At 42.8% G+C, this 13,358-nt stretch overlaps 1 protein-coding gene across 3 annotated transcripts in view; it reads left to right on the forward strand.

Moving 5' to 3' along the window:
- Window positions 1-13,358, forward strand: part of CYFIP2 (cytoplasmic FMR1 interacting protein 2) — a 132,178-nt gene that overhangs the window by 61,772 nt on the left and 57,048 nt on the right. For all 3 annotated transcript variants that reach the window (XM_043913407.1, XM_043913406.1, XM_043913408.1), the window contains 3 exons: window positions 1,441-1,517; window positions 4,783-4,891; window positions 7,356-7,475. In XM_043913407.1, the coding sequence (XP_043769342.1) occupies window positions 1,441-1,517; window positions 4,783-4,891; window positions 7,356-7,475 (306 nt within the window). The remainder of the gene's footprint in view (window positions 1-1,440; window positions 1,518-4,782; window positions 4,892-7,355; window positions 7,476-13,358) is intronic.

Below are 13,358 nucleotides of genomic sequence, written 5' to 3' on the forward strand. Positions count from 1 at the left end.
TTTCAATTGCTGTGGGAGTTGAGAACCTTGGGGGAGCCCAGTGCAAATCTGTCCTCTTCTGAGCAGTATGCAAACTTGGGAAGAGAGGTTCCAGTAGACAAGTTAATTGGTTGCCTCTCAGCTTTGACAAGTCCATTTTCTGATAAGATTTTAGTTAATCATGTTCTCTAACAGGTTGAAAACAAAAAATCTAGGAGTATCCTATAGACAAGTGATATTTAAAAAATAAATGGAAAGAAAGCATACAGACCAGCCCTGAATAACATAGGTGGCCATGAAGCAGAAGTGTAAATTGTCCCCCTGTCTTTTCCCATCCTCAGACTCTGTTTTGAACCTGGAAAGGCCTATGTGTGGTTACCCAAGCTCTGTCTCCCACCCCTGCCCTCAAACAATGGCCGTTTGGTCAACCCTGGGCCCTAGAGGTATATACATCTACAGTGCAGTCCACCCCCAGGGGTGAACCCAGGGCAAAGAGCACACAGGCCCTAGCAGGGGCTTGGACTATTTGGGCAAGAATATTCAAAGCTGGTTCTAGAAGGGGAGCAGGAGTTGGGCACCCCCACCTGGACCCTATGGATTCTTTGCCTGTAGGAGGCCCCCCTGGGCACCCTTGAAGCTCAAAGTCCAGGGCAGAGGGCTTGGTTACTCACATACATTGTTTTTATGTTCAAAATAGTATTTATGGTATAAAATAAAAGATATGAAAGCTCTTTGGATAAAGAGCCTCATGGAGCTGGGAGTTTGGTGCTAAAAGGATGGAAGATTAATCACCTAAATACAGTCTGTTGCTACAAAGTTATCCCATTATTACCCTGCAACTACCACAGCCCATCTCTTTAACATCCCACCTTTGGCCATTCCCTGCTCTTGCCATCACTGGAGAATTTGGTTTCAATCCTCTGTGTCTAGGTTGAAATTTCTTCTCACCTGAGCATCACATTCTGGCACTGACACGATAAAACACTGAAAAGGCAAGATGGTCTCTTGCTCACCAAAGATTTTTAAGCAAACTTTTTTAAAAGGAGGTTTTTAAATTTTTAATGACCATCAACTTCTTTCTTTGCAAAGCAAGGTAAAAGTAAAATGAAAGGAAAAGAAAAGAAAAGAAAGTCTATTAGGAGATGGGGAAACTGATATGTGTAATTACAGGATGTGGGCAGGTACCTTGTAACATACACGAGGTGGCCAGTGGGGAGGGCAATTCTTCAACAGCTTTTTGAATCTTGCCTTCTCTGTGCCTGGTTGAGGACCTTGAGAGCAAGGGACCACACTTCCCAAACGTACTCGGCCACAGAATCTTTTTTTTTTTCTTTCCTTCAAAGCATTGTGTTCCTTCTCACACTTTCAGGCAGTCCCACCCCATTGCCCTCTTCAGTTGCTGCAGTTTCTCTAATAAAGTGGGACAGACACCAGTGACATTTCCTGCTTCCTCTTCACCAGGTGAACCTGTGTTTTGATCAGTTTGTCTACAAGCTGGCGGACCAGATCTTTGCCTACTACAAAGCCATGGCCGGCAGGTATGAGAGCTCAGCACTGTGGCACCAAACCTTCCTAAGATTGCCACCTGGAAGGCAAGATCCTGTGTTACAAAACCTCCCTTCTGCTTTAACACCTAAGGAAATCTGAATGATTCCATTAGCCTGGATTGGGTGCTAGCAAGTAGAAGAAAGAGAAATAGGCAGATATGGGGCTAGACCTCACAGAGCTTACAGTGTAGTGAGAAAAATAGACATTAATAAAAACTATTGAATGCACAGTGACAAGGAGAGATTCCTGTGAAAGAAAATTTATTGGGGATATATAACAGTTAAACCTGAACCAGTCTTTAGGGTGGGTAACTGGAAGGGCTCTCCTGAGGTAACATTTGAGTTCACATCTGAAGTGAATAGGTGTTGATTGAGTTAAACTAGGTAAAGAGTAGAATGGAAAACTGCAGGTAAAACAAACCACTGTGCAAAGTCCCTTTGGCAAAAGCATAATACTAATAGCATGCATACCTCGTAGGGTTGTTGAAAGGTTTAATTAAAATTAGTGCATGTAAATAGCTCATTCACAGACCACAGAGGGGTGTGCTGTGTGGTAAAGCTGGGCAGGTAGGCAGGGCCCAGGCCCTGTGGTCTTATAGGCATTTATCCTAGGAGAAGTGGAACACCATGGGATGATTTCCAAAGTATGACAGTGACCTGGTTTGATTTTTATTTTTAGAAGTTTGATGTTTTAAAACATTAAAATGTAGGGAATGGATTGGAGGTGAGCAAATATGGGGAGTGTGAAGGTCAAACAGGAGACCAGGGAAGAAGTCTAGGTGTGTCAGTTCTCACAGGCTCATTGGTATTGTCAGTATGGGCTGATTTAGACCCCTGAGATTTCCTGTGTCGAGGAACCCACAATAGTACTGGTCAGCAAAAACCTCTCTCTCTCTTTCTCTCTCTCTCTATATATAGATACATATATATATCTATATATAGAGAGAGAGAGATAGATACATATACATATATGTATCTATATATATAGGGTAGTTCTCTTTTTTATTGGAAATCCAAATGTACAAACCAGAAATTTCAAGGATTGTTACTTTTTCAACAGTTAAAGACTTGCTTCCTATTGCTTTCAACAACTGGAGTTTCTCTGATGTATTTCAGTCAAGAGTTGGTGTGGTGATAGTTAGTCGCAAAGTAGAGTCTGACTCTTGCGACCCTATCGACTATAGCCCGGCAGACTCCTCTGTCCATGGGATTTCCCAGGCAAGAATACTGGAGTGGGTTGCCATTTCCTTCTCCAGGGGGTCTTCCCAATCCAGGAATCGAACCCACGTTTCCTGCATTGGCAGGCGGATTCTTTACTGCTGAACCACCAGAGCTTCCCAAGAGTTGGTATATGGGTACACAAGTGTCTGTTAACACAGAGTGTGCATTAAATGAAATGAATGACTCTTAATGATGGAAACTATAGAAAGCATATACTTAGGGTTTCAGGGAAGCATAGAGAATGCAGCCTTTCACAAAGGAATGACTTCACAAGGATCTGGATTGGATTGAATTGTATGTGGTCCTACCAGAGAGCTGGGCTTCCAGTTTCTCCAAGATAATTCCAGTTATCTTCAAAATATGCTGGTCCATTGTCTGCGTAAACAAACTCAGACTTGTCAAACCCTGAGTCCTCTATATATTTAGTTTACAAAATATCCTTATCTAAAAGAGGAATCTTGGTCTTTATCCCTTCTTATAAGACCCGTGGTTTGTCAAAAATACAGGAAGTTGGGGGAGATTGTGAGAAGTTGGAAGAGTCAGAAAGCGCCAGAGGGACAGAATGATCTAGATCACTGCTGTCCATCAGAAATATAATGCAGGCACAAGTGTAATTTTAGTAGTCATATTTTTAAAATTAACAATAATACATTATATAATCTATGATATCTAAAATATTACAATTTCAACATGTAATCAGTGAAAATTACTAAAGAGATAGTTTTTGTTGTTTTTTCTTAAGTCTTCAACACCTCGTGTGTATTTTATACTAATAGCGCATCTCAGCTTGGACCCACCATGTTTCAGATTCTTGGGGGCTCAGCTGGTGGGTGGCTGCTGTGTTGGGCAGTGTAGATTCAGATGATGTCACTTTCCTGCTTAAAACCTTTCAGTGGCTTCAATTATGCTGAGAAAACATTTAACCTCTTTACTGTGGCTTGTGTCATCCCACAAGGATCTGGCCCCTAGACTAACATTGTAAATTCATTTTTGTACTGTACTCTCCAACACACCCCACCCCTTATCTACATCTTTCCTTTTTCTCAATGTACCAAGCTAATCATGCCTGAAAGATTCTTCCCCCAAATCTTTCCATTTTTAGCATTTAGGTCTCTGTCCAACAGGACCTCTTTAGAGAGACTTTCCATGACCTCCTAACACCAAATGATCCTGTTTTGTTATTTTCAGAGTACTTATTGCTCTGTAATTCATGACTCAGTGTGAAAGATAATAACAGAACATCTAATTCATAGGGTTGTCATGAGATTAAAAATGACTGTGCGCATGTCTATATGCATGCCTGGTGAACAGTACGGAGAAGGCAATGGCACCCCACTCCAGTACTCTTGCCTGGAAAATCCCATGGACGGAGGAGCCTGGTAGGCTGCAGTCCATGGGGTCACGAAGAGTCGGACATGGCTGAGCGACTTCACTTTCACTTTTCACTTTTATGCATTGAAGAAGGAAATGGCAACCCACTCCAGTGTCCTTGCCTGGAGAATCCCAGGGATGGGGTCGCACAGAGTCGGACACGACTGAAGTGACTTAGCAGTAGTAGCAGTAATGCAGGTATTTACTATTGTCTACTGAAGCGACAGCAGCAGCAGCAGCAACATTGTTTTATTCCTCTGCTTATCTATTTTTTATCAGTCTCTTTTCACTAGAACCCAAGCTCCACAAGGATGGGAACTTTGAATCCTTGGTACCTAGACTGTTTCCTGGGCTAAACTAAGCATGCACTTAATTGCTTTTATGGTAAAAAAAAAAAAAACAAAATAAAAGGAAAAAAGCAGCTCAACTTCTCTGTTGCCTGTCTTTAATGTAGAAATTTCATTTCACCTATTGAGCTTTTCCAGGTGAAAAAAATTTAAAGGACTTTGCTCTACAGCAGAAAAAATAATAATATTTAAAATATATAACACAGTGCTTTATGAGTAGAACCTAGGGTTTGAAATACATATGGCTGAGTGATTGAACTCCATTCACTGTCATGTTTACTGGTTTCCTGGCCTTATTTCACTTTTATCCTTTCCAGTGTCCTGTTGGATAAACGTTTTAGGGCCGAATGTAAGAATTATGGAGTCATCATTCCATACCCACCATCCAACCGCTATGAAACTCTGTTGAAACAGAGACACGTCCAGGTATGGAAACAGAGGGAATTGTGGGAGAGAGGGGCTGTGCTGTTAGCCTAGAGATCAGAAATCAGGACCCCGTATCATCTGCCCTGGGCATTGCCCTGTGTGGGCTGCTGAGCATAGGGATAATCCAGCCTCAGAATCTTACCAAGAGGCATTGGGCTTCCTTCGGTTCAAGTTCTGGGCTTCTCAGCCCATCTGCTGCTCACTTCAGTTGAAGTGGGCCACCAGAGCTTTTGAATACCCATCGTGAGCTGCATATCAACTCTGAATATTCCCTGGAAGGATAGATGCTGAAGCTGAAACTCCAATACTTCCGCCACCTGATGTGAAGAGCTGACTTATCGGAAAAGCCCCTGATGCTGGGAAAGATTGAAGGCAGAAGGAGAAGGGATTGGCAGAGGAGGAGATAGTTAGATAGCATCACCAACTCAATGGACATGAATTTGAGCAAACCCCAGGAGATTCTGGAGGACAGAGAAGCCTGAAATGCTTATAGTCCATGGGGGTCATGAAGAGTTGAACACGACTTTGCGGCTGAACAACAACGTGAACTTCAGCCCACCTCCTCCAGTTGGGACTGACGTTCAGAAATGGGAAAGTCTATCCCTGACTTTCCCATTATGGTATGGAGTTAGTCTCTGTTAACATTTGACCCATGATATAGAGGAAATGCTGCCAGGAGCTCAGAAACATATCCCTGCTTAACAATGTTCATGGGAGCCAGGCAGACAAAATAAGAGATGTTTTCAGTCCAGTTCAGTTGCTCAGTCGTGTCCGACTCTTTGCGACCCCATGAATCGCAGCACACCAGGCCTCACTGTCCTTCACCAACTCCCGGAGTTTACTCAAACTCATGCCCATCGAGTCGGTGATGCCATCCAGCCATCTCATCCTCTGTCATCCCCTTCTCCTCCTGCCCCCAATCCCTCCCAGCATCAGGGTCTTTTCCAATGAGTCAGCTCTTTGCATGAGGTGGCCAAAGTATTGGAGTTTCAGCTTCAGCATCAGTCCCTCCAATGAACATCCAGGACTGATCTCCTCTAGGATGGACTGGTTGGATCTCCCTGCAGTCCAAGGGACTCTCTGACCAACCTAGATAGCATATTAAAAAGCAGAGACATTACTTTGCCGACAAAGAGATGTTTTAGCAGATCTTAAATCCTACTCCTAAGCCCTGTCAGTCACAGGCAGTGAAATGACCTTCACGCTGTGATTTCTCTGTGCTTATCCTGTGGTTCACATGTTCCTGGAGAAGACTTGGGCAAAGGGGAGCAGGGCTGAGGCTGAGAAAATGCCCTGGATAGAGAGGAGAGGAATTACCCTGAAAAACCTGGGAAGTCCCACTGCTCTGAGAAATCCATGCTGGAAGAATCATAAGAGGAAAAAGCATTTGCCCATCTGTCAACATCAAAGGCTCCATGAGAGCTTCTCCTTCAGCCTCTCAGAAGATTCCATTACCAGTGCAGCTAGAATTAGCCACAGGATGTTAATCCTGAGGGCTTTGTGTGTATAGAAGATGGCTATAAGGAGCCTTAGTCAATTAGTAGAAAATCTCTCCCAAAAGGGAAGCAAAAAAAAATAAAATAGTTGAGAATAATCCTTAGGCACATAGCAAAGTGCAGTGCACGCAGCAGGTACTCAATAAATGTTTATTGCTATCTACATAGCATCTGTGGTCATGCCCACATGAACCCCAGTGGAAATTAGCCTGAGCTATATTTTCCATCCTGTAATCAGCCCTTCTCCTCGTGCTTTTAAATTTATCCTCATAAAGGTACACAGTAGGCCCTTGCTGGGGTCAGGGGGACGGGGCCTCCCTGGTGACTGAACTACACAATAGGATGGATGCAAGAAGAACCTCAGGGTGAGATTCAGGATGTCAGCATTGCATGGGCTGCGAGAGCATATCACAAGCCTCTTCCTATAATCTGAATGCACCATATTTTTCCTCAACTTTTTATATTTTAAACCTACAGGATAGTTGAAACAATAAGACAGTGAACACACATATATACTTTATAGCCAGATTCATGATTATTCATGCTTAATCATGTTTGCTTCACTTTATTTTTCTCATGTATATATTATTTCTCATAAATACAGTAAATGTACTTTATGTATTTATAGAATATATAATTTATAAAAGCATATTTTTATGTAAGTAATATATTAAAATATATATTTTAATATACATACTTTTTTCTTAGCCATTTGAGAGTAAGTTGCAGACATCATAACACTTTACCCCTGATACCTCAGCTCATATCTCCTAAGAACAAGGATATCCTCTTATCCAAATAGTACTGTCATACTCAGGAAATTTAACAATACTGTTTTCTGCATAGAGTCCCTATATGCCCTGGTCATGTTCTTTATATTTTTAGGACAATTTACTAAATCAGTGCATTGCATTTAGTTGTCATGTGCCTGTGTAAAATTTAAGTAACTTTTTCTCTCTTCCATGCAGCTGTTGGGTAGATCCATTGACTTGAACAGACTCATTACCCAGCGCATCTCTGCTGCCATGTATAAATCCTTGGACCAGGCCATCAGCCGCTTTGAGAGTGAGGACCTGACCTCAATCGTGGTAAGAGACGGGGGCCCTTGGGAGCTCTGTTGTGGGACTCCTCAGACTAGAAGTCTTGTTGGGGAGTTGTTGGTAGCCTGGTACTGAGCTGGTTAAAGAGAAGCGATGAGCCTCTTTCTCATCTGAATGAGCAAAGGGTAAAAAAAAGACTTAAAAGGAATGAGAGAAATTTTACCTTCCCGATTGCCTGGAGAGAGGGAGGGAGGTCTTGAAATCTCTAGAGATGGCCCATCCCGGGACACAGCTTCTTGTCCTTTAAGATTCTACAAATACAGCAAGCAGCTGGATGGTCCTGAGAAAGGAGGGAAAATTTCTCAGTGGGGTCGGCTTCATTGGTGTACAGTAGGTTAGAGCCCAGAGAAGCTGTTGACTAGTTTAATGCTGCCTTGTCACCATCTTGGAATTTATAATCGTTTTCTAATGAAAGCCCCCACCTTTTCTTTTCTTTTTTTTTTTTTTAAGTACTAGTAACTTTATTATGGCATAAAGGCCTATTTGTATACATTAACTCAATTTTACAGTAAAAACACTTTATGTACAACTGTAAAGAAACTGCTGCACAGATAGTTCCAACATAAAAACTGATTGTTTTTTACAAGTTCATTGAGTTGTCTGATACATAAATTGGAAAATACTTTCTTTGTAGAAAAGGGTAAAAATGGTATTATTTCCCAGGCTAGCCCAATAAGCCCATTTAAACCATATAGTAGTTGAATTATACATTTATAAATATGGTTTGAATTCTGGGACCCAGGAGAAACTTTAGCTTCATTTATTCAGTCAGTCATGTTGTCCTAAGCCGTGTAAAGTTAAATTCCCATTCATCTTCTCCCTTACTCTCTTGACTATTTCCTCCTAAAGGACAAGTACACTGTCCTACTTGATAAACCAGCCCATTCCTATCCAAGCTTAAATGTTTGGGTTGTTATTTAAGTATGCTCAGTATCTCAGCAAAAGCAGAATTTAATAAAACGTGATCCACAAGGCAGGAGTTGTTGGTCATCAACTACCTAACTCCCTCTGGTTTGAATGGGAAACCATGAGGAGGTCAAACGATAAAACTGACAAGTGGATCAAAGAAGAAAAGCCAAGAGAATGTAAGAACAGAGACATCCAGTCAGGATTCAAAGACAGAACTGAAATCTTAATAGAAAAAGAATGCTGTCTCAAGAACCGAGGAGTTGGTTATCTGAGAGCCCCTTACTGAAAAGGTGACTGAGTAAGAAGCAGTTGGCTACAAAGACCCAGTCAGAGAAACCAGGCAAGATCCAGTAATAGACACTGAAATTCGTGGGCAGAGCTTTGAGAAGAGTATTTTATGATTCCCTTTATTTGGAAGTGTCCAGAGTAGTCAAATTTATAGAGACAGAAAATGGAGTGGTAGTTGCCAGGAAATAGGGAGTTAGTATTTGATGGGTACGGAGGTTCAGTTGAGGAAGATTAAAAAGCTCTGGAGGTGGACTGTGGTGATGGTTTCAAAACTACCTGAATGTACTTAATGCCACAGAACTGTACATTTTAAAATGGTTAAAATGATAAATTTTATGTATATTTTACCAGAATTTTTTAATTAGTCACAAATAAAATTCAAAAAAAACTTTGAGAAGAAACAGGATAGTTGTCTAGTCTCAAACTATCTCCTTCAAGATACTTACTAATTCCAAAGGGAAGAATAATAACTTTACAGTAAGGAAACCTGGGAGGCATCCTCTTAACCAAGCCTGAAGGTCAGTATCACCAGTAAGAAAATATATTCATGTATCCCCTGAATTGGCTTCCCTGGTGGCTCAGACAGTGAAGAATCTGCCTGCAATGCAGGAGACCTGGGTTCGATCCCTGGGTTGGGAACATCCCCTGGAGGAGGGCATGGCAACCGACTCCACTATTCTTGCCTGGAGAATCCCCATGGGCAGGGGAGCCTGGCGGGCTACAGTCCACGGGGTCATAAAGAGTCGGACATGACTGAGTGACTAAGCACATCACAGCACACATCCCCTGAATATGTATGCATAGTGAAAAATGCATAATCTCAATCTAATTGTGATTATATATCTAAATCGAATGGCATTCAAAAATGAACAATGCTTTTCAAAAGCACCCAGAACATAAAACACAAAGAGAAAACTGAAAACTATTAGAGATTTGAAAAGACAAGGAGACATGACCACTCAGAGAAATGTGGGATAAGACCTTCCTGGAAAAACTGGTGAAATTTGAATAAGGTCTGTCATTCAGTTCATAGAATTATATCAATGATAGTTTCCAACTTTAGGCAATTATACTATGATTATGTAAGAGGTTAACATAGGAGAAACTAGGTCAGGAATGTGCAGGAGGTCTGCAGTTAACAGCTTTTCTGTAAGTCTAAAGTTATTTCAAAATAAAAGGTTTTTTAAAAATGGACCAAGCAGTTTTTTAAAAAGGATTAAGAACTAGGATTCTAGCATCAGAAAGACCGTGGGGTCCCAGTTCTGGCCTCACCACTTACTAGCTGGGTGATCCTGGGTGAGTCACTTATCTTGTATAGAAACCTGCAGTACGTGGAGGAAATATTAGCATTCACCTCATAGACATGTTCAAGGATGAAATGAGATACTGCCTAGAAAGAGCTTTGCATAGTCCCTTCCACTTGATGAAAATATCTTATGAAGAAAGAGAGGAATGTAGAAATTTTGAGCTGCCACAACCAGGACCTGATGCAGCCAAATAAATAAAATGAATATTTAAAAAAAGAGAAAAGACATTTTGAGCTGCAGATGAGGCACTCTCAGGGTAGATTCTCAGCAGCATTTCCTAAGAGGACTTGACCTAGCTGCCCCAGCTCTGTCCTGGGTCACGGACTTTGAGAGACTGTGATAGAGCACAAGTTCTTCTGGGAGACCTACTTTGAAGACATGTTTTTCTTTGCCAAATGTTTGCAGTGATTATGTCCAAGAGGTGGGATTTTTGCTTTTCTCTTTGTTGTTTATCTCTATCTTGTAGTTTTCCAGTAATGAATGAGCATACCCTATGAAAAAACTGGTTTTAGTGTGTGGTGGGTTTCCGTGGCCTCTTCCCAGTCCTTGAAAGGCACTGAATGTTCCTTTAGCTGGGAACAAAATCAAAACAAGCAGTGAAAGCCTGAGTTTATCAGGTGAGGGCTGCAGCCGCCAAGAGAGTAGCCACATTCCCTGAAGCCCATGAAGAGGGGAGCCCGGGATGCTGTCTCCTGGGGGCTCAGGAGGCCCCCACTGCCTTGGTTGAGAAGCTTCTGCCTCTTCTGAGAAACAAAGAAAGGAATGTGCTCCCCTCAGCCCGTCCCTCCACCTTACCAGCTCCATCCTAAGATGGGGAGGGGGTGGCTTGATGCCCAGCTGGGAGGATTGTAGCAATTTCATCAGTTAGTCTCCCTCCTCCTATGCAGCTGAGCAAATAGATTCTCGAAGGGATCTGATGCCAGAGTTGAGAGCTGGCAGCCTGAAGTCTGTGTTTTGCTTAGGCTGCAGAGCATATTTGAAAATTTGAGGCAACATTTAACATTTGGGAGAATTCGAATAAAACTGCAGAAACCCCGGCAACGTCAGACCCGCCTTCACATATGGCAACAATTGCCTAGAAATGACTAGACGCCCCCATCAGCTGGGGTGTGCTCTCTGGGGCTTGCCACAGGCCTGCTGCACTTCATTCATGGGATGACCTAGTGCCTGAGTTTGAGATCCCTTTTCTCTGGGCCCAGGCCACAGAGAAGGTTAAAGGTCAAGTGTGCTGCCACCCAGGATTTCTGGTTCCCACGGAAACGCTCTGCCCTCTTCCTCACATAAGTAGCCCCTCGGGTGTTTTGCTTCCCATGCTGCTTCTCTGAGTTGCCCCCCAGTAAGCCGGCTTTACTCTGTAGGGCTGACCTCCTCTCTGAAGGCACATCGACCACCCTTGGGGCCTCCTAAACCTCTGTGCCTTGAGGCACTGAGCCCTGCACCCCCCACAGGCAAGTGCCCTCTTCGGACTGAAAGGCTGGAAGAAACGGCTGATGCAAAACACCATTTGTATTGCATCCCGTGGCATGGCAGAGGAAGTGGACCTGCATTTCGAGCATCCCCACGTCAGCAGTTGAGAGCTCTCTTCTTCAGGCTCAGATATGCATTTGTGAGGCCACTGAAATCACAGAATGGAAATTGTGTCCCAGTTTCTCATCCGCAGCTGTCTTCATGGTAACAGGGCACGGCCATGTGCTACGGGTACTTAGTGATCTTAGAAATAAACTCATCCACATTCATCGCATTTATTTATTTACTTACTTACTTACCCATCCTAAGTGACTGGGAACAAAGATGCCATCTGGCTAGCCAGGCCCCAAAAGATGGAAGCAGACAGCTGATTCTGTATTTCTGCCCTTCATATATTTCACAGTGCATAATCACTGGAAACTTATTCTTCCAGCTACCATTCCAGAACTGAAATCCAGACTTTGGCCTTTTCCAAGAGATCAGAGGCTCTGCCGTCACTTACCCCTTTCCAATGCAGTAACAAACAGTTGGATACCATAATATAGCCTTTATCCGGCAGTGGCTCTCCAATTTGCCATGGACAGCCCAGCCCAGGCTCCCTCCTGCCCCAGCTTGTCTCACTCCAGCCAGTTAAGTCTGCAAACTTTGATCTGGTATTTTGCCCCCAATCTAGAGCCACCAAATCTGAATTTCAGAGAGATGAAGCTCCAAGATTAGAAGTGTGGTCTGGTTCCACCACACTCTGGACCCCAACCAGAGTCAGAGGGGTCCTGTGGCTGATAAGAATAAAACTGAATCCCTGATGCAAGGCTTCCTCCTGTGACTGTAAACAGTTGGGCTCCATGTCCCAGGTCTTATAGCTGGCCCTCTGACCGCCCCACCTCCTGGCCACACTCTGGGGAACAGTCATTGCCCACGTCCTTTTAGCTTTTATGTTGTAAAGCCTGTTCAAAGGACTTTCTCAGTAATTGCTTATTTATTCCAGGCAGCTGCATCCAAGGACTGAATACACATGATTTTATTAGAAGACCTGGGAGCACATCCTAAACCCTGTTCTATATTCCCTCTATGACCTTTATTGAGTGAGTTATTTCTCCCTCTGAGCCTCCGTGTACCCCTCCTTGAAACGGACAATCATACCCATCACAAAAAAATGGCTTAACCACTGCAACATAAGAGTGTCCTAGAGCATTACAGAGGGGGTACTTTCTCTGCACAAGTTTGTGCTTTGATTTTGATAGCAATGCAGCGAAGAACTAAACCCAGCCCAAAAGATTTTACCTTCTTTTTACTTCCAAGCAAATGCAATGACCTGCTATGTCTGGATATTATCTACTCTGGTCCCATGCTCTGCCTGAAGGTGGCATGACCAGGGCCTATAGTTCATGCAAGTCCTTGGTCCATGGCTTGCAGCCAAACTTTTGCCAACATGTTTAACCAACCCCCGTGTGACTGTGGGACATAAGAGGAGTCCAGAGGAGGAAACATTGTGCCCCCAGCTGTTTTTTAAATTCTATAGTATATAACAGTTAAGAATGTAAGTGTCAGAGCCCAATTTCCTGGATTTGAAGCTGAGTTACTGCACTTTTTAAAGCCTAGTTTCTATATTTGTATAAAATAAGAACAGCCATCATGCTGACCTTATAAGGGGGTTTTGAGCATTAAGTGAGTTGACACATATTAAGTGCTTGGAATGCTCCTTGGCATGTATTAGGTTGAACCATAAGAAATTACTAACATTGGATGGTGTTTGACATAAGAAACTAGTAGTCTCACATGAACCAACCTGGTTTTAAGTACTTACCAGGGGTTAGCTCTTTTGCTTGCTTTCTGCAGGGTAGAGATAGAACCTCAGTCATAGATGGACAATCACAATTTTCTTTGACTTTACTTGTGTCTC

This window comes from Cervus elaphus, chromosome 9 (assembly GCF_910594005.1).
Source record: "Cervus elaphus chromosome 9, mCerEla1.1, whole genome shotgun sequence".
NCBI classification, from domain to species: Eukaryota; Metazoa; Chordata; class Mammalia; order Artiodactyla; family Cervidae; genus Cervus; species Cervus elaphus.